Source organism: Morone saxatilis, unplaced genomic scaffold, assembly GCF_004916995.1.
Source record: "Morone saxatilis isolate NCDOM2014 unplaced genomic scaffold, NCSU_SB_2.0 Contig3, whole genome shotgun sequence".
Taxonomy (NCBI): Eukaryota; Metazoa; Chordata; class Actinopteri; family Moronidae; genus Morone; species Morone saxatilis.
Window position 1 is genome coordinate 7139488 of NW_023339873.1, and position 22401 is coordinate 7161888.

The following is a 22401-nucleotide window of genomic DNA, read 5'->3' on the forward strand; positions in this document are numbered from 1 at the left end:
GAAAGGGGGGGGGGGGGGGGGAGGATACGCCTCCCTGCCTTGTAGAGATAAAGGGGGCCCTGGCTGCGCGCGTTGACTGAGATGTGGGTCCTCCTCTCCAAATGGGGGCCCTGCTGGCTCTCCTCCAGCCTTATCATATGACGTTCAATGAACCAGGCTGTCTGCTTCAGGGCTGCAGAAGAGCGGTGTACGTGCAGCCTGAAATTGGGATCAAATCCAGTGGAGAAAAGGACCATTATTTCCATATTATTTTCTCCCCCTGTCCCACTTCTCCATCTAGTGGTGGAAAGGCTCAATGTCAAGACTTTTCAAGATATGTTTTCATTCTGTTACATAAATAACCTCAGGCTCTGAGGCAATGGCTTTGCAGCCTGAAGCAGGGATTTTGAGTTGGGCTTGCTCAATAAACTTGTTTTATCTTGTGGAAAATACACACTGAATCACAGTGATACCATTTTTTAAAATATATATATTTAAACTATTTTTGGAGTCGCTTATTTTTGTCTGACCCAAATTATTTTTTTGCACATCTGCATCCTCAGATAAACCAAAATATGTTGCACCTGCGCCAAACATCCCGCAGGTGGTGTTCGTGGTCCAAATATTTTCCCTGGTCACTTCAGGTTTCCTGTCTGAAAATGTTGTGATGGTTAGACCAGGAAATAGTTTTTATTTTTTTAACATCCAAGAGGATTTTCTTACATATAAAAATGACATGAAAAATGTCTGCTAACCTAATCACTGTATTCTGTTTTGAGTATGTGTCCGTGGCAGATTATATATACTACATTAAGGGACTAGACTAACGTAATGATGTCACACATGTGTGTTAGTATTTTTTATTATATGGTTTTCTTTCATAAAAAATAAATATTATTAATTGAAGTTGATGTAGTAGGATTGTTTCTACAAATACTGCAAATCTGTCCCTGCATTGTGCAATCAATTTTAGTATCTTACACTGGACCCCCGGGTTTAAATCTTAAATTCTCCCCTATAACATTAAATATTTATGGCTAATTTGGGGGAAAACATTCATAAGCTTTTTTGTTAAGAGTTTAACATTCAAAAATTCAGCTGATCTGCTTCATGAGGACTGTATGAATGTGGTTTGATCAGATTTGTGTCATCAGATTTTCAGACCAGATCAGATTTTCTAATCAAACTCACATACCTTACCTTATATACCATACTCCAACTGAGCCTTGCCCACTGCAGTGAAAATAGTACAGACAAAAACACGAGAAATTTCCCATGTGAACCAACTCTGTTCTAAAAGACAATTGTATGTTCATGTTCTCTTATATGAAGAAGCTGATTGAGGAAATGAGTTTTCAGGAACTCTAAGAATTGTTTACAGAGGTCCTATTTTTCAAAATCTTTAAATGAGATTTGCAGGTCAATAGACATCCAGACGTCTATAGGTTATTTGATTAAAGGACCAGTGTATAGGATGTGGTGTAGTTGCAGAATATAACACTCTCATATCACTCTTGCACAAGCCAACAGATCTTAAATGTTACACACTGGACCTTTAAATGACTTAAAGTGAAAGATTTTTAGGCATCCAGGTAACTTATAGCTTTTTCAACAGTGTTTCAGTGACTAGGCATTTTGCAAAACACCAAAACAATGCATACTGGGTCATTAGAACTTAATGTGGGTAGCCTAAGATGTTAACATTGGACATGGGAGTTAATCTATGGGAACACAATGGATATTTTGCCATCTATGTACATTGTTGTCCAAACATGGTTTATTGTTATAGTCATCCTATAGTCTATGGAACTCCATGAAACTCTATGGAACCAATTAAACCTCAAAGTGTGATTATAGATAGTTATTTTAGGACCATTGTGATCTAACAGGCAGGCACCAGCCCAATGCCAAACACAAGCTCAGACTCTCAGAATTTGGAAAGGTGGAAAAGGTGCAGGAGACACAGAAAGGGATCAGATTGGTGTGTATTGTCTGGGGACTTAGAGAAAGGTGTAGAAATAGAAAAGTGGCTGAGCAGATTTGGGAGCCAGTGAGGGAGAACAAGAAGGATTTTAACCCACTCCGAGAGACAAATGCCTCATTTTCTGTGCATCACGTCTCTCCCTCTGGCCATTTAAACTGCAAATCTGTCGACGCACACATGCAAACTTGCATACACAGAAGCACCAAGTAGGCAACTACGCGTAGGAGGGAGGTTTTGGAAAAGAAACACAGCCTCCCTCATGGTGTGTGTGTGTGTGTGTGTGTCTGTCATGACATCATGATAAACACTGCTGACAGATGAGGGTCAGGCATGTTTTGGTACTGACATCTCAAAAACAAACCAAAAAAATTTTTCTCCTTGACAAACAGAACCGGCAAAGGGAGGCAGCCGGCTCAGTCTCAATCTGATAACGATAGTGGCGTTTCACGGACAAAACGCCTCAGTTTGTACGTGATGAGAAGCTGAAAACGTAGTGTGTGTGTTTTTGTGGGAGAGTTAGCGTGTGTGTATGCTTATGCAAACAGTAGGTTCTTTTTTTATGTGTTTATGTGCATGTGTGTTGTGTGTGTGAGTGTGTGTGTGTGCTGACTGACTTGGAGCCCTCACAGCCCTCGGGCCAGCTCAGCACTTGGCTTCTTATCTCTCTCTCAGAACCTTGTGTCATGAATAAACATCGGCGGAATAAATATTACCCCAAAATGAAAATAACTGAGTGGAATTTGGAGGAGGTGGGTGTAAATCCACAGAAGGGGAAGTGGGGAGGGGTGTTGAGAAAGTGAATGGATAAGAGAGGGGGGAAAGAGAGAGAGAGAGAGAGGGAGGGAGGGAGAGAGGTAGCTGAAAGGCAGATTGAGGCCTAGGGGAGAAGGAGTATAAAGAATTTGCTCCATCCTGGAATACGCTCAGTGCACTGGGCCAGAAAAATGCCAAAATGTTTCACATCTCTTTAGTCCTTGTCTTTTTGCTTTCTCTGTCTACCTGTCTCTGTCTCTCACTGTATGTTTTAAAACGTCAATTGAGCCTCTGTGGGCTACTGTAGATTGTTTTGTATTCTCCTCAGTTATGCTGTCGTGCCTGTGTTTGTGGGTTGTGTGTGGGAGTTGGAGAATTTTTACAGGCTACTTTCTTTTGTTGCTCTGGTTTGTAATGAGCTGTTTCACTGGAGTACATCAAAAGATAATGTTTCTCTCTAACCCTTTTTACCTCGTCTCTGTCTAGTTTGCCCCTTCCTCATCTTTCATTTTGTAATTCTTCCTCTCTTCTCTCCTTCTTCCTGCCTCACTTTTTTTTTCTTTTTACTTCTCTTTGTACTTCAATCCACGGCAGCAGAATGCCGCCACTAAACCAGACATGAAAGATGAGCGTTTGGTCTGTCCCTGACTCAGTTTTTAATGCCGCTCTCTTAATCTGGCCGTCCTATTGAATATGCACATAAATGCACATCAGTCTGCTGCCATAAATCCACAGGGGAATAATGAGGGTCATGCAATGGAAATGTGTGAGTGTGAACTGTTGTGTCGGCCTCATTATAAGGTGGCATCATTAGTTACACACCTACTGTCACTGTCTTGTCACTGCAACCACCCCCATACACACACACACACACTCATGTTTTGGCTCATGGCACTAGAGCTGTATTCCTATTTACTTCTTCTTTCTTTCTCAATATCTGTCTGTTTTTCTGTCTGTCTCCCACACACATTATTACTATGACCAACCCCACCCCCCCTCTTTGTTGCTGGATCAAGTTGGCATCAGATGTGACAATGTGTTAATCGGTGGCTGTTATGCAGGTCAGCGAGTATCGTGGTGAAGCCAGTCATCCATTCAAAGGCTCAACTGGGAATCACAGTGAAGTGACAGCTCTTTTATTTCTGTCTTTCACCCATAAAGTCACTTGAAACTTGACAAGGACCGTTTCTCTTGCCCATTCATTTGGTTATTTCTGTTTTGCTTCCTTCCTTCCCAGTTTCACTTCTCTTTCATTCATCCTTTTTTTCCAGCTTTTCCACCTTCATTAATGTCTTCCCTCTTATGCATTTGTTTTATTTTCTTCCCTTCATTTTCTTCCCTCCTTGTGCCAAACATTTGAGTGTTTATTCCTTCCTTTCTTCTTTTTTCCCTACATTTCCTCCTGTATACCTTCCTGTTTCTCTTAACCCTTGAATATCGCTCTTTAAGTCTCCACTCTTTATTCCTTTTATCTCTCCTCACATCAGACTTTATTCTTTTATTTTTCGTTCCATCCTTTCCTTCTTCTTTCTGTTCTTATTCCCTCTCTCTGCTTTCCTTTCCTCATTCCTCTTTATTCTTCATTTTTGTTCTCCACGCTCTACGTTCTTCTTCTTTCCTTCCTTATTTTCTTTTTCCTTCTTTCCTTTCTTCCCTGCCTCTGTGTACGCTGTAGCTGATCCATGTTTATCAATCAATGCATATAGTGGGGCGGCTAGATTGAACTATAACAATTGTGCATTGTTCAACAAAAGTAACACTTGTGTATGACTCTTCATTGTCAAGGTGTGTTCAAGCATATATATATTTTATTTGTCAAAGAGTCCTTTTTAAAAGCTTAAAAACATGAAAAGAGATCGGTCTCCAGTCAGAATAGCTCAAGGATCAATGACACAGGCAAGCATAGCAAGGTGCCAACTAATAGGATTAGATTTTTTCTTAAAGTTTTTTAAATATGAAATAGTACTTATTATATATATATATAAAATAATAAATAAATAAAAAATAAAACTAATATATATATGTATTAGTTTTAGTTTTAAACATATGTTTATATATAATTGTATAATTTCATAAAATGGTGGCCTGGTTACAGCATGATACAGGAACTGAGGAGGCGGGTTGTTGGGGGCAATGCTTGACCAAAAGTAATGCAATTAAAAAGCAGTAACTACTAACTAAAGTGACACACTCTAGTGATGGCACTTAGCACTTGCAGTGCTTAACGCAACCCATGATGCACTTGCATGCTACAAGCTCATAGCAGGCTTTTGATGCCTCTGTTAGGGTGCTAAAAGTGTGATGTAGAAACCTGTTGCGCTAGCAGTGGGAGTGAAATGAAAGGGGGAAAAAAAGCATAACAAACCGTAATCCACTCACAGGATCATGGGAGCAAATGATGACGAATTTCTAACTAACCAATCAATTTTTGAAAAAAAAAACCCCACAAAAAAAACAACATAAAATGAAGTGAAAAATATGATATAAATATTCTGACATCTGAACTAATCTGCTTGAACACACCTTGACAGTCATCAAAAGTTATAAAATAATTTTCTTGCAACATTCAGGAACATTTTTCACCTATTTGGCAGCTATTTTGAAAGATTTACCATGACCCAAAAGGGCCAGATTTGCAGTGTCCTGATATCCATATATTATTTATTACATATAAACCTACATCTTTGCCAAATGTGTTGCTTTTATTCCAAAATGCACTATTGCTATGCTTCACTGCCCCATGAATATTCCTATGCAGATCTTGAACCTCTGATCATCCCTCACCACATATGACACAGTGACAAGATGTAGGATGACTACCAGGTTAGAAAATACACAGAAACAGACACTTAAACCCAGTCAGCTACATTTAGATGCAGTCTTTGTCTTCACTCCCCTGCTTGTAGCTGATATGAAATAGGACGGATCACAGGCATGAGTACAGACGAGTGTAGTGCCGCAGCGCCCTAATTTACTCATTAAATTGATGCTCCCAGACCGACTGATTTAGACTGGATTAACGATGGGACTGTCTTTTTTTAATTTCATACTGGATTATTTGCACTAGTAAACCACTTATTCAAGCTACAGTATGCATGTGTGTCCTTGCATTTGATAAAGTCTACTATTTGATCGTTGCATGGCCGACTGTGTGGTAATGTGCAATGATGCAAAATTAGCTAAATGTTTGTGTTTTTGTGTATAATGCATAATATCCCTCAGCATCCTAACTGTGGTGATGTGAGGACTGAAACTGGGTCAGACGGTTGCAAGAGTGCGTGATCCTCTGCCAAGAGCTTCCACAGAAAACCCTGACACATCTGACAGTTTTTCCCGGCAGGAGAGATATTTATGAATTTGAAAAGACATACAGGAGTAAGGTATGACAGTGTGCAGAGGGACGTGGTTGTTCATGTGACATATGCAGTCATTACAGATGCATATAACACACACAAGCAGATGGACGTATACATACATGCACTTACTTGATTTCCTACATCCACATTTGAGAAGGTTTTGAAGTGAGAGGGCAGTGAAGGAGAACGGACAGACCATTGTGTATAGGGTTCCAAACAAATGTATGAAAGGGTCCCACATACATCAAGACATGCATCTACCGAGGTCTTCCTACACACATGTACACACACATAGTCCCAGACCCAATTAGTCTGGTCTGATAACTGTGTCAGTGTGTTACTACCCCATCGCCTGTAGGGTATTGAAGCCATGTACTGTAAAGTCTTACTCATGCATATAAGGCCACAACCACATCAACCCACTCATGCTCAAATACACTGCACTGTTCCCCCTCTTCTGCCTCTACATGTAGACAGACAGTACAAGGGGCAAAAGTAGGTGTGGGTGTGTATTTGTGTATGTGAATTATAATGTGATTGCGTGTCCATCTGCAGAAGGATGTTTGTCTTAACACATAAATCTCTGGATGTGGGCTTTAGGGAGTGTGTTGCTCTGTGTGTTCATGGGAATATATAAGTGTGTTTATGTGTTTCTGTGAGCACCCATGCATGTGGGTTAAAGGGGTACAGGAGTACGCTCCATCTTTCAATCTTTATCGCCTCAATTCTCAGAGGATAGAATGAGGAGACAGCCGAGCAGACGCATCAAGTATAATTGGAGAAGCAGAGAGAGAGGGGGACCAAAAAGACTTGCATGCTTAGTAGAGTGTTTCTTTAGGCTGTCACATGAAAGCTTTGCATCTTTGCAAAGTCAACTTTTGAGGAATTTTTAGAAACTGTCTTATTTACAGACAGCCAGCCATGTATTTTATTTTGTTTACTCTGCCATGGATGAGTTTCGTGAATTTTCAGCCTTGCAGGCTCTTGTAATGTCAATGTTGGTCTTATTGGTCAGTCCACCACAATGGCCCAGACAGAAATATTGAATATCTATTCAAAGGATTGTCATGAAATGTTGTACAGACAGCCATGGTCTCCAGAGGATGAATCATACTTGCATTAATTTACTTTTCCTCTAGTGGCACCAGTCGGGAGACATTTGTGGATTGAATGAAATGTCTTAGCAATTATTGGATGGATTGTACTTTGTGCTAATTAGCCAATGTTAGCATGCTCTAATGCTGAACAAAGATGGTGAACATTGTAAATATTATATACCATACAATAACATGTTAGCATGCTGATGTTGGCATGTAGCTCAAAGCAATAATGTGCAGGTTGTAAGCACAGGCTCACAGAGCAGCTACCATGGCTGAAAACTCTTAGTCTTGTTTGTTAATACTTGCAGTGTAGACCCTCAGTTCAGGTGAGAAAATAAAAAATGGACCATGTCAGGAATATCTAAAAATAATCAGTGTGTTTGAAAATCAAGCTCCTGTAAAGCAGCAGATGCCTAGAGAGGTGAGGACAGCCGTATAAAAATATCAGGCTCCCAGCTGGACTGAAACAGTATAACTGGTAGTCTGGGAACGAGAATGGGTTTACATTTATCACTTTTTGTAGCCTGCGGGTTAAAGACTGAGCGAGCTAGCATATATCCTCAACTCCACATCTATATCCATGGAGGGAAATAATTCTCACGACCAGCAAAGTGTTTGCAAATTATATGGTTGTAGATGTTGTGTTACATTACGAGCTACTTTGGCAAGTAGCCAGTCATGATTTTACTGTTGTCTTCTGTTTGGCTACAACTGATGAAATAGATAGATGTAAAAAAAAGAACTTTGTCTTGGACCCCTAGGTAGAAACAAGCTTTGTAATACATGTACTGACTCAGTGAAGCCAGCCTCCTAGAAATGTCAGTCTTAGCCCCTAGCTGTGGTGGTAGATGGCTGACTGGCACATTAAGGCTGGTTATCATTTGGGATCCCAAAGAGCTCACTACAAGTTTTGTGTCTGGTGGGCCTACAAATGACAGGATTTATAACATGGTTTAATAAGCCCAACTGAGACTAAATGTAATGTACTCTGGGTGCAAGGCTGAAAAATTTAACAACCGTTACGCCATGGGAATATGAAACTATCACTTTCCTTTCCTTTTCATAATTGGTGAAACCCTCAAGAGGGCTGTTAAACTGGGGTTCCTCAACCATTTCAGCAATGAACCCTGATAAAGAACTCGGACAGTGCTGGAATCCGTTGTATATATGGTCAGTCCCTGTAGATCCTAACCAGAAGGCATTATTTGCATAGGGCAATCTTTTCATGCAAAAAATTTATCAATATTTGATTTCTTAAAGAAAAATGACACCCAATATGGATTGGACTCAAAGTAAAATGATCCCTGTGACCCTTTAGAATCCTCATCCCTCATTCAAGTACCTGAGAGCTGGAGGAAAATCAGGATATAAGCTCCAAATCTTCAAATCCCTTTCCTCCTTGTGTAAAGGTTCACGAGGAGCCAGTTGAGATTGCAGTAGGTAGAATGATAGTGACAAAGTGAGTAGGATAAAAGTGGAGCTGCGGACAAATGGCTTTTGTGCTGTTCTGCAGTGGTAAATCAGTCCTGAAAAGAATGTCAGCATCTTCTCCTGGACAGCTCTCACTGTCACACACATGCATGCTCACAAAGATATAAGCATATACACAGGCACAAAAACAGGCACATGCATACGGACAGCTCTGTCCGCATTTTCTGATGCTTCCCGCAGTCGCATACACACACACACATACAGACTTGTTGTGTTGTGTTTTCTGGGCCACCAAGGGGAGAGGGAGAGAGTAAGAGAGGGAGAGCTGCTGGCTTGCTGAGTGTGAGTCATGGACAGGCTGACTGTCCTCAGGCCTCAGTACACCATCTGCACCCCCACTGCCTGTACGGCCTCATCACACAGCTCAATGCTCCAAAGCACTGGACACACACATATACATACATGCCGAAAATGCATACAGATAGAAAAATGCACAAACTGACACATATCTCAATGGACACATAACCTCACTCCACCTGGACAATGTACTGCATTTATACACAAATGCACAAACACACACACACACACACACACACAAAGCCTGATTCTTATCTGCATAATCATCCACCTTAATGCACGTGAATCGTGTTATAATTTAGATCGGAATAAAGTAAGCGGCGCATTTGTATTTACTAGAAAACAAAGGCTCTAATTTAAGTACACATTTCCCACAATTCTTTACACACACATACACACACAGACACACACACACAGGCCTCAGCCAATGCTTGCCGCATCCCTGCGGGTCATCTGGGATTGACCAACATTCTAGCAGAATTCATTATGGAAACCTGACACTAGCCCAAAGGAAACGAGCAAATGTTGCATTGCAAATGTGCATGTATCTGTCTGGCTGTGTGTGTGTGTGTGTGTGTGTGTGCGAGGATACAGTATGACTGAGCATGAAAGTACTCATAACCCAAGAATCAATGGGGAAGATCTGTTTCATTAGAGTGGCGGTAAAAGCTGCTCTGGCATTGACCCTCTCTCTATTTTGAGCCGAACACCTTCCACTTTGCCGTCAAGTAACACAAGATGAAACCTTGGTTAATAAGTCTTCATTTTTTTATTCAATCAGGTTATTAATGTTACACATCACCACAGATAGAAAACATTAGCCCAAAAAAGAGGACTGCGGAATAATAATAGTATTAATAATATTAGGTAATATCAAGTATTTTTACAGTCAAAATGGGGCAGGGGGGAGAAGTAGTACGATACTCACCAGCACTGAAAAATGCAGCATGTCTGTCGGTCAAAGGTAACGTCACAGACTTGAAGCACAGAAGTAAAGTTTTAAAAAATCACGCTCGTACACACACATGCAGCACAAACCGACGAGCAACATTATCTACCAGCCCCTCACATGTGAGGAGCTCCACTACAAAATACAACTTGTTCCATTTAACTCGCCACGTCCTAGCACAACTTTACAAAATCAGTTCACGTACCCTTCAGATGTTGTGGTGCATGGGTGAAAACCATTTTTTTCATCTATGTGAGTTTGTATCTTTCATGATATGATCAAAGAACAATCTAAAATAAAGCACTTGTCAATGTACGGGAAATCTGCTGATAGAAAAAACTTGGATGTATGAAATGGTAGGTACCAGATAATGACTTTATACAACATAGTACTAATACACACAGGAGGCAGAGGTGAGCAGGAAGAACACGCACTTCCTCTCAACTTGTAGATGTCAAATCCAAGTGTATGTCTAAGGGCTCCAATTACTGATTATTTTCATTATGAATTGATAATTAGATTATTCCTACAATTAATCGTTAATGGTTTAGACAATCAATGTCAAAAACTGAATGTAAACCTTTCGGTGGGCAGCTCATTCTTGACCTTTGAAACAGTAGTTGACAAAATAATCTCAACTGGAGGTGTGCGTACTCACTTTTTGACCATGTTACACGATCCTCCTTAGCAGATGTAGTTTGCTCATAGTTTGAACACTCACAGTTCCACAGAAACCAAGCGAACAACACTAAATGAAGACTGTGTGATGTGGATCAAAAGCTGTAGAGCTAGGGTTTCTTAAAGCCTGAGACTGGGGGCCTCCTCTCGGACAAAGCTTGTGAAAAAGGCACCATCCCACCCCCCCTTAGTTCACTTGCTTTGTTTCGCTCAATTCCAGGATGCCTATGGGATCATGATTATGTTATATGATCTTATCGTGATAACCTAATACTGCTGTTTAACTTTACACGACACCAAATATATATAAACGGTCTGTCCTAAGGCATTTATTAGTTTCTGACTCTTAATTACACACATTTATGCAATTCTATGTGATCTCCTACTGATACCTAATATTTTTTTTTTTTCACCTCCATTTACTGAGCCTCCCCTGAAACTGTTTTGGGGCAATCCTGGGAGGCCAGCATCCCAATCTGCTCTAAAGCAAGCGAGCAATGGACCTTGTGTTGAGATGGTTTTGTCAACATTGTCAACATAGGAGTTTATTATAATATCAACAAAGAACAAAAATCTTGGTATCACTTTCTAAAGCGTACTTAAATAAGGGTAGCTTGTGACCCTGCATATAGATGATGCATGAATAAAGGATTGTATCTCTGGAGTTATAAATATTTAAAATATTATTTAGTCTTCCTGCTTCCTGAAAATATAAAATAACTGGATAAAGAGACAGATGTACACAAAAGAACAACCTGACAACCCAAAAGTTGCTCTTAAGAATTACTGTTCTTTAAAGCATAGATAAATGATAATTAATAAAGCAACCCCTCATAAAGTATGCAAAGTTAGAAAGTGGTAGCAAAACCTTTGAAATGCTAACAGGTGTAAACAGAGACTGCTTGAAACACAAGCCAGTTAGTCGCATCCAACCAGCACCTGCTTGAGCCAATGTGGATGTTGCTGGTGATGGCCGGCTGCACCACTGGCTGGGCGGCTTTGCATTAACATTCCCGTCACCATTGTGATTTTCCAGAGGGCTAAATGTGAATAAGAGTGTGCTAGCATGGTTTGATAAACAAACCTTAATCTCCTTAGTGCTGCTTCAGGCTCTGTGGCAGGTTTTGCACGCAGCAAAGACAGACTGGTTGCCTGGCTTGCCGTGCTGTGCTGTGCAGCCCAGCCACCCTCTTCACTTTAGGAACAATTCTCTTTCCATTCCACCGCCTCTCATGTTTACAACAGTAATCCATTCAGTGACGTCTGTATAGGGGTGCCCAACTGTGCGTGATCCTCCTTATACCCACCCCTCCTCTTCCTTCTCACACCCCATCCAGAAGCAACGCTCCCTAAGCCGGCTCTCTCTGGTGGATACTGACAGATTTGCTTGGCCTCAAACATAAAATTCCCCATTTGGTTTGTTTATTCAGAGGGGCAAAAAAGACTCTTTCGTCTCTCTTTTGTGGGTTGTGGATAATACTATTGAACCTGTGGTTGAAGTTAACATTACTGTATACTCCTCTTTATTCACAGCTTTTGGGCTTTGAAGCATGAACGGCAAATTCTCTGTGTGTAGCAGTTGGCAACCTCAAACAGCTGCACTAGTTTAAGAAGAGCTAGTATTGCCTGTAGTTGTTTTGTTTGCTCAGTCTTATCCCACCTCTCAGGGGAAACTTGATTTAGCAAATCCCAGACTGTTCATTGTGATATCTCTTTCAGCTGCAGCCTCTTCCATTCCTTCTTTGAATGTGTCATAAAGAAACACGGAGGATGTGCGTGCCGAAACTAGAGCTGAACTGTGGTTTTTAATTCTTCACCCTCCTCTGTTTGACTCCCCTTTCTTCCCTTGTCTGTTCTTTTCCCAGTCAGGGCCGTTGAGCTAGCGCTGTGGGCAGTACATGCGAGCAGGGAAAAAACAGCTCCCCTGCTGAGTGTGTGTGAGCTGCCAGACCTCCCAATGGTCCTCCACCCCTAACGCCTCTTCGTTTCCAGCATTTTGACTGAAGCTGCTGTTCTGGAGTCTCTAAACCTTTTTGTCATTTTTCATAAATCTTTATTCACCTGCCCCAACCTATTTCGTTTCACTGTCTCTTTCAGCTGAGTCCTCTGAAGTACAACCATTGATATGACAATGATGTCCGCTGTTTTTCCCATTTACTATAACATCCTCTCATTCTGCATGGCCTTGTAGTAGTGCTCCTGCTCAGCGTGGCTGCGGGCGGAGACAGAGGGCCGACGAGGCAGGGTGGAGGAGCGGGACAGTGCCTGGCTGTGGCCGTCCATCAGTAAGTCGGGATGGGGAGGAGGGGGGAGCATGCTGGAGCAGGACGGGTGAGGAGGTGGAGGCATGGAGGATGAGGGGTGAGGTGGAGGTGGCAAAGGAGAAGAGGATGGATGTGGAGGTGGGGGCATTTGGCAGGAGGATGGGTGAGGAGGTGGGGGCATTTGACAGGAGGATGGGTGAGGAGGTGGAGGCATTTGAGAGGAAGATGGCAGGGGTGGTGGGGGCATCTGAGAGGACAGGTGAGGAGGTGCAGGCATGTGAGAGGAGGCAGGGTGAGGGAGAGGAGGAGGCATTGGAGAGGAGCTCGAGTGTGGAGGGGGAGGCAAGGGGGAAGAAGACGAGTGAGGAGGAGGTGGCGGTAGAGGGGATGACAACAGCTGAGGAGGGGGAGGCAGGGGGGAGGAGGAGGTCGGGAGAGGTGGGGGAGGCAGATCCGCTCCTCCTTCTACGCTGCCGCCGGAGGAGCAGAGCGAGTCTGTTTTCACTGGGAGTGTCCGGTAATCCCGGTAGTGACTGACATTGTCCTGTCGCTGTAGCGCTACACGGTGTTTGTCCCCTGCCATGTCGGCAGTCATCATGTTACCACTGATGGTGTTTCTCCACTCCCACGGTTTGCCGTTATTGGCTGACACACGCACCACCGGGTGGTGAGGGGCATGAGCGTCGATGGTGACGATGCTCCCACTTCCGGCGATGCTCCCTGGGTTGCTCCCAGTGCAGCTGTCTCGATCAGATGGGATCCGGTAATAGGGCGACTCGGAGCAGTTGGACCCACCGCCGGAGGAGGAGCCACCTTCTGATGTCTTAGTAGTGGAGGAAGTGATGGGTCCATGACCCTGTTGCTTAGACATGGCTATCACCTGGAGGACAGAAGAAAGTCTCGTCAGAACGTACAAAGGAAAGACGGTCAGAGGAGAGCTCAAGTAGTTGCTTCAGATCAGCTACCAAACTGACCTTGTTGATAATATTGATTTGTTAACTGCTGTTTCCAAGGTAATTTCATTTTTTATTTCAAATATTTAACATAACATAAATTTACAACATTTACATCTATAAAATTTCAAGAAAAGCAACTACTACAACAATCAGTAATATGTATTTACAATGTTTACTGTAATAAACTGAATTCAGGGTTTATTGTGGTACAAAGCAATTTTGTAAAGGGTAATAGTAACATAGTCAGTATATCTCACAGACATTTTAATAAGATTGAACTCTGACTGTAATTACAGTTTGAACACATTTTTTATTTTGGAAACTAATCAGTCAAAGTGCCTTCACCCATGTTATTCTGTTTTCATTTTACCAACAAAATAAATCATAGGTGTGTAGCGTACACAGTGTTTGGCAGCTAATACATCTCCTGTCTGAGATATATTTATCAGAATTGGCTGCATGCCACTGGAAATTAAGGAATGAAAAATTACAGCTCAAAATAATGCAGTTAGTATGATTTGCAGGCATTCATTTTCTAATTCCTTCCTCACCTGAGTGACTCTTTGCTGACTGGGTGGCTGGTTGGGCTGCGTGTTGGGCACACGGGGAGTGGACACCGCAATGGGTCCTGTTCCAGGCTCTTTCACCCCTCCTCCCTCGGTTAGTGACAGCCACTTGGCGCGAGTCTTGGCACTCTTGGGGGAGACAGGTGGCGGCCGAGAGGCCTCCTCAGGGATGTGAACGAGTGGCGGTGCCACCACCATCCTGGCTCCAGTCGGTGTGGCAATGCCCTTGTTGGCCTGCACTGTGGGATAAAGAGAGGAAGGCATCTCCTGGTCTCCTTCTCCTGCTTCATTTCCTCCATCTCCACCGTCCATTCCCTCCTCCTCATCTCGTGAGCTCTGGCTGCGGAGCTCCAGCGAGCGCTGCTTCCACTCTGACACCAGCTGTCGAGACCTCTGAGGGTCAAAGGGCACATGGAAGGTCATGTGACGCTGTGTGGTAGGCAGCTCATCTGAGGGTGAAATGGGGCTGTTGCCGTTTGCGACACGGGGCAAAGTGTTGCTGAAGGTTACCATGGTTTCCTTGCCCATGGGACCACGGGTTGCCAGGAGCTCCACATCAGCACTTGCTCGTTTCAGGGAGGCCAGAGAGGCCTTCTCCCTCCTCACCTTACTGCGGGCCCCGGACCCCAGCCCCACCCCCAGCTCCTCTCTGCTCTCAGACACCCTGGGAGTCTTCCTGTACAGGGAGTCATGACTCCGCTGACTCAGCACCCTCAGGCCGTCCTTCTGCTGAGCTGGGGTCAGTCTTTGTAAAGAGTGAGCGTCTTCTTCTGATGCTTTGAAGTTTCCCACTGCGTACACAGCCTGACAGGACAGAGGAATACAAGGAGGGAGGTGGGGAGGAGAAATAAATGAGGAGACAGAAGCACCCGGCATGTTAAATAAAGACTGAAGCGTGAAAATGTATTTTCTTTAATCTTGAGGAGGGAAAAAAAATTATATTCCTATTAGCGAGGAGCAAGTGCATGAATAAGCATCTTTCTTTCTTCCTCCTGTTTAGTGAGGTCAGCATGAATCCCTCTTCCTCCCTCTCTCAGAATTCATCCTTTAATGAGAGGGACAAATGCTCCCCCTCTTAAAAACTAAAGACGAGAAAGAAAGAGAGTAAGAGGAGGAGGGAAGCGTGCGAAATGGCAACGACAAGTTTTCTTAAAATGAAGTGTGAAATTGTTCCAGAAAATTCTTATCGGATTATTCATTCTCTCTCGCTCTCCCTTTCCTCCGTAATAGAAAAAGCTATATATAGAGCCTGCCAAAAAAAAAAAAACTGCTGGGAGAGAAAAGTATGGAAGCCACACGGAGAGGGGAGGTGATAAAAATAAGAAGCATTTGTTAGCACATGCTGTAATAGTGTGAGAATAATACAATGGAACAATTCAGTCAGAGCAAAACAACTAAACCACTTTATTAAAAAAAATAAATAAATATTTATGTGTATTCGGTCATTCCCACCATGCTGCATGCTGACTGTTAACTACTCCCTGGGGACAAAACAAATCCCTAAATATATACAAACATATGCTGGCACTCATTACAGAAACTAAATTCTGAAATAGGAAATCCATTTCAAGACAATTTCACTTGCTCAAATGTCTTTCAGCGTGCCTTTATCATAAAAGGAGCAATTATCTTTAAAGCCAGCCACATAAATTAAGTCCTCTAATATATTTTGCCAACAGATTTTAGTTTACACCTTGACATGTCTGATAAATATTTCACCATGCTTGTTATACACAGTTTTGTGCACTTTGTTCAACTAACCAGGTACACTCCGATGCCGGCTCCTATGAGGTACCCCACGTAGACATCTATTGGGTGACTGCGGTGCTGAGTTATCTGCGTCAGCCCAGCGAGGCCTGCTGCCATGCAGAAAGCAAACACCAGCAACGGCTTAAGCAGCTTGGTCGTGCTGCTGATGCTGGCATTGAAATACATCTGAGGAGAGAGAGAGGGAGAGAGACACGCATAAATATGCATAAAGACACACAGCCAGACATATGTTGACTGGGATGGAGATGTCATTAGGGCATAATAGCACGCTGCAACAAATGTTTGACCTCAACTATTGAAAGATTTACAGTTTAGAGAAATGAAGGAAATACATCCTGTATATCCTAAACTTTAATATTAAAGGAATAATTTGACATGTTGGGAAATTCACCTGCCGCGAATAATCATATTTCCCCAAATGTTAATTTATTCCTTTAAAGACAACTCCACTGATTTGAAGAATCCTCTTTAAAGTTAAATGAACAGTCTCCTATTGTTTAGTTTGTTCCATGAAAATTCGGATGATTGTTCTTTGATGGTAAAATAGAGTAAGGAAGAAAGCAGGCCGAGAGAGAGAGAACATATTTACAGCTACATTAAAATTCTCTGCATGCACACAATATTTCTATTACATAAAAAGGAGGACAGCTGAGTGACAGAAAAGCAGGCTTTGCAAAAGTATCCATTTTAAGCTTGTCCATCTAGTATTGTGCATAGAAATCCTACTCTTCTAAGCAAGAGAGCGGGGAAAAATCTAAATATGTGTTGTGAAGGTGGAATTATTTCACTTCATTGTAATTTCCCACAAAGGTTTTTTGAATACATGTCCTAATGTGGTTGGCAGTGAAGAACAATACTGAAGAAAAATGATCTGACATCAGTTTTTTTGAGCTGCTTCTCTACTCTGCAAATATTAGGCAACATGTTGTAACTCTAACAACCAACTAGCAACCAAAACAGCTGCTTTCCTCCTCCTCCTCTCCTGCATTTTCTCTCATAAGAAATCTGTCTGGTGAGCTTTAATGAGCACACTCTGGGCTCAGTGAGGCAGCAGTAATATGGCCAGTAGCTTGCAATAGCCATTGGTGGAGGGTGGTGTGTGTGTATTGGAGGGTGTTACCTCATGGAAAAATGACAATGCTACTTAGCTGTACAGTTCACATACTGCTGCAGTCAGCACGGGACAGCAGAATGGAAAAAAACTACCAAATATGCACTAGGATGTAACAATGAACACTGAAATCTGACCTTAAAAGACAGTTCCTGTTATTCTTTTAATGTGTTTTAATTTAGATGGCTTTTTGGCCTGAGGGTACTGTAGTCTAAAATATGTAAATCTCTCAGTGAGTACTAACTATAATACAATTGTGACTTATGTAGCAAGTCATTTACTTCCAGCTAAAAATGCTCTGATATGCAGGAATGAATTTTACGCTGCTAGCAGCAACGTCTGTTAAGACTAAGCAGAAGAGCATCTGGATAGTTATCATGAACAGACATATAATTGAACAGATAAAGAAATTATTGTCATCTGCACAAACCCATGAACATTTCTGAAAGAAAAATCCTACGCATAAATAAATGTAGTGCAAAGAACACTGCTGTAATATTAATCACCAAGGACTTTACTAAAATGTAAAACAAAACAGGGATAACTAGTTATTAAACAAACACATGCAAGCATAAAGTATATGATGCAAATGCATCATAATCAAGGTACACAAACACAGAGTAAGACACAGGAGTGCTTACGGAGATATAGACAGCAGCGAAGCCAGAGAGCGTTGCATGCTGGGATGGAAATGTTTTCCTGAGGGGAGAAAGGGGGAGAGTTAGGTGTGAAAGAGTAAATGCAGAAAGAAATTCACGTTTTCACAAAAAAAAGCTGTGTGGATTGTGAGTTTGTTTACTGCCTCTTGAATAAACCTGAATAAAGCTATCATGGCTGCTCATGTTATTTGTGATTTCTGGATTGTATTTGACAGTAAAACCTGCCCTACTGTGTTTGTCACACTGAGCTTGCGTCCTTGGATGTGAGCATTAATAAACACAAACAGAATACCATGGGGCATTAGGGGGAGCATTCGGGGAGAGTGAATGAGTTGCGGTCACAGTCGCAAATTCAGAGTTTAGAAAGCTGAATCACATATCTCAATGAATTTTCTTTATTAAGGTGTGTGAGTGTGTTCATCCATGTGTCTTGCACTATTGCGTTTTTAACTGCTCCCATTTCTTCGGGGCTTAACCTGTCTGTCTGTGTGTGTGTTGGTTAGGTAAACACTTTGGTATGTCTGTCTTTGTTAAGACCAATTTGAGTTTTAGACATTTAGAGTGGGAAATTTGGTTTTTTATAGTTTCGGCTGATACTTCCTTTTTCAAAGGTCTATTTGAGGGTCAAGACTTCAGAAGAACAATTACTAGAATTACATTTGTTTTAAGTTTATGCTAACTGTTGGGGTAGGCATTAAGTTGTGATTGTTAAATCAATAGTTTGACATCTGGGAAATACTCTTATTTGCCTTCTTGCTGAGAGTTAGATGAGAAGATTGATAGCACTGTTATATATCTCCATTCTATATAAGGATACAGCCAGCAGCTGATTAGGAAAGAACAGCTACACTGTCTTTGTACACTTTATTTCAAGTTTTAAACCTGTTCCAAAACTTTAGTGTAAAAATAACACAATGTGGTTATACGGGCTAGACTATTTGTTGTCTTGGTGCAGTAACTTCTAGGGAGTCTCAGCTGGTTTCCTAGGAACTGCTCATAGCCAAGAACTAGCCCAGTCCCTAACCCTCATTAAAAACGTAATTATAATTTTTTACATATTGGTTTAAGCTAACTGACCACTGACTGTAGCCTTATATTTAACATATATAGTGTGGTATCAATCTAGGCGCTAGGGAATGGATTATGTTACTATGGGTCCTTACAAGTACCGTACTAACATTTGTGCATTTGTATCCCTGGGATTATCCCTATATGGGCTATATTGAGCTGTAATCTTTTATGTCTGCATACACTTATTATGCATGTCCAATACCCATATGCTGTAGCTTGTTTGTCTGACCTATGTCTGTTTGTTACACACTGTGCTGCTAAAGAGTATATTCAGCCAAACGTGGCCACAGCTGTAGCTTCTCTCTTGAGATTCCAATGAGAATTTCTAAGAGCACAGTAAGTCTTGTTGTACAAATAAACTACTAAGCAGCATATCATTAAGAAATAATACTGCATTATTTTAAAAATCCAACTGTAACAACAATTTCACTCCTTCGCTACTTTAATCTCCTGTAATCCTCTTCAAATGCTAATTAGTTTTGATGACTCCTCACCTTGTAGTTTGCATATATACTCCTGCAAGATAGTGATGTGTAGCAATATACAGCTTACAGTGCAAAATCCTTTTATCACTGTAACTCAGTGTGTGCTGCAGCATTTCTTGATAAAGCACATTCTTATGAGCAAAGCCTCAGCTGCATGAATATATACATTATAAGGTATGTTTGTAAATGGCTCTGTGCAGAGACATTGTTGAAGTCTTACTTAATGGCACAAGAACAGAGCTTAAGAGCTGAGAAGTAAGGTCTTGCACAAATAAATAGATTATTTATTTTAATGAATGCACAATAACTGTGTGTCTTAATATGTTTTATATTGTTTTGCACACAGGTATATTTTTTCAGGCAGATAAAGACATTCTATGTCTTTCAGCTCTAAAATATATCTCTATGTCTTACCTTGCTGACATGATGGCATACTGGTCTTTCCCCATGCAGATGTCTCGTGTGATGTAGGCGTGGTTGTCACATGACACTCCCGGAGCTGTGTAATTGGGCTGGCAGACGGTAAGAAAGAAAGGGGTGTGGTAACCAGTAGCTAACTGGATGACATCTGTCACAAGGGCTGTTGCCAGGAGACCAAACACATGAACACCTGAGGGAAAGATAGGTAGGAGACGGAGATAGAGATGGTAAGGCAGCCTTGGTAAATGAACTAAAAGCCCCTGGTGGATTCATCACATCAAGCTGTTCATTTGTGAACACCTGCAGTTGAAAACACTGTTGAATTTGCTCCAACAACCTGAAGTGACACCACAGGCCTTCAGTTTGTTACGTTACGAAGCTTTGCCGCAGACAGTCAAATTTGGCAAGGTGAATTAATTACTCTTTTCACTTCAAAGCTCAAAATCTGCCTCAAGATATTTTCCCGTGCAGCAGTATATCATGCCTATTTCAATTTAAGTCACTCTTCATTTAATGCATGTAATTAGCTTATTTCCCTGCTATAAAAAGTTAAATCAGGTTCGGGGCTCAGCCGGTAAGTGGAATAATTTGTCTGAGCCAAAACTAATTTCCATCTTAAAAACAACAGCATTTTGTCTCTCTAACTACTAACAGCAGGCAGTTCTTAACAGTGTTAATTCTTTCGGTAATGGAAGACCAAATATAAATTATATCATGCTCATCTTCCACAACCTTAGTCACAAATTGCAACGTACAAAATGTATGCCCAAACTAAAGAATCTATTTAATTTTAACCTCAACACAGCTTTAGAAATGGTGTCACACTTATACAGTTACCAGTTAACAGTAGTAGTTAACACTATGTAAGATTTGGCATTTGTGCCCCCAGTTGCAATACCACTGGTGTAAATATGGACAGCAGTACACGTTCATTTGTTAAGATTACATTACTTATGATCAAAAATTAGCCAGTCGACAACTTTGCTAACAGTTTAACACTAAGCAGGTGCACCAACAGAAGACATAGCATCTCCATTTATCTTCTTATGTTATCGTCATTCTCTTAGGTGTCTTCGCTTGTGCTATTAGATATGTCAGGTTCCAGTTCTGGCACGACATCTGCCAGAATGTCAGCAGTCACGTTGTTTGTTTGTGATCATGTGATTAAAAGTGTTTTTTTTTTTTTTTCAAAATATGTATACATGGATGAATAATGCTGTTTGACAAACCATGACATTAATGAGACCTTCTAAAAGAAGGCTCCTGGGGCAAGCTCCACCACAAATATCGTTATGTCCACAGCAACAGCCATGTATCCTGTCCATGTATTCTTGAGCAAACCATAAAACCATAAAAATTTGCTGTAGATGTTGGAATGTGACCATAATTCCTTAAACTCCCATCAACCCCCCCCCCTCCCAGAAGGATTGGTGGTTGGACGTACCAACGAAGCGTACGGTTCTGCGTAGGAAGGAGTTGAAGCTGCAGCCTCCAGCATTAATGCTGCTCTCCGACTTGGGACATGTCTTCAGTTTAGATTGCATACAGTACATGAGGCCCTCCCCCATCATGATCTATAGATATAAAAGTAGATAAAAGGTGAGAAAGAAGCACAGAAAAATAACACATTTTTGAATATTTTCTGTTATATACACTGTAAAATATTTTAAAAAGCACAACAAAGGAAAGTAAAAAACAGTAAAAGTGCTATTAATGTTCAATATCAATTTCTATGATTGTGATCTACGGTGAAAGAGCTACAGAGAGCGAGTGGATGCAGGGTGTTATTGAATAGTGATCACTTCCAATCAGAGTGATAGATGAGTGTTGGAGAGGTCTGCTCATTTCCATGCTGCTGATGGATTAGCAGCGTGCGTGCCTGCGTGTGAGAGTGTTTGTGTATTGATTGGAGGGCTGTGGTGTGTCTGATGGTGTGTATTGGAATGTCAGGTGTGTATTTATTAATGTGTCCATTGATTCTGCATTTCTGAGGGGAGATTGAATTTGCTTTGTGAGTGTACGAGAAGCTGTACATTTGCATATCTGTGTGATTTATGTATTTGTCTGTACACAAACGTCTCTGTGTGAAGAACTCACAAACAAAACACCCAGAGCCTAAGACACAGTCATCCTCTGAGATAAGATTTTATCTTTGTAGCTCCAACACGGGAAGATCTTGTTCTTGTAAAGCATCACTAGTCCACATTTTACATGAACAATGGATCAAAAAATTATCGGATAAAACAACTGTATGCTACCTGCCCAGCACCAAATGACAATGTTATTGACCAGCTAACTGAAAGCTAACTAGCTATAAATAGTTGGTGGAGATCAAAACAGAGCTAAAAAAGTGAGCTGATACTGAACTTACATCCCTCAGATGGCCAGAAAAATGACTCATTGTTTCTCTGTTAACACATTAAATTAGTCAAAAAAAACTTCAGTTCAGGTTAGTTTATTGTGGAGCTGACCTATTTCCAAGTGGCCCAAAAATTGCTAAACCTACGGAATA

General features: G+C 41.4%; 1 protein-coding gene across 1 annotated transcript in view; it reads right to left on the reverse strand.

Annotated features, from left to right (window-relative positions):
- Positions 1–12760: 12760 nt before the first annotated feature.
- The window catches only part of plppr3a (phospholipid phosphatase related 3a), a 15459-nt gene continuing 5818 nt past the window's right edge, over positions 12761–22401 (reverse strand). The window contains 7 exon segments of the mRNA XM_035673442.1: positions 12761–13050; positions 13053–13731; positions 14359–15177; positions 16135–16308; positions 17896–17953; positions 19884–20079; positions 21334–21463. Of these exon segments, the coding sequence (XP_035529335.1) occupies positions 12791–13050; positions 13053–13731; positions 14359–15177; positions 16135–16308; positions 17896–17953; positions 19884–20079; positions 21334–21463 (2316 nt within the window). The 3' untranslated portion in view covers positions 12761–12790.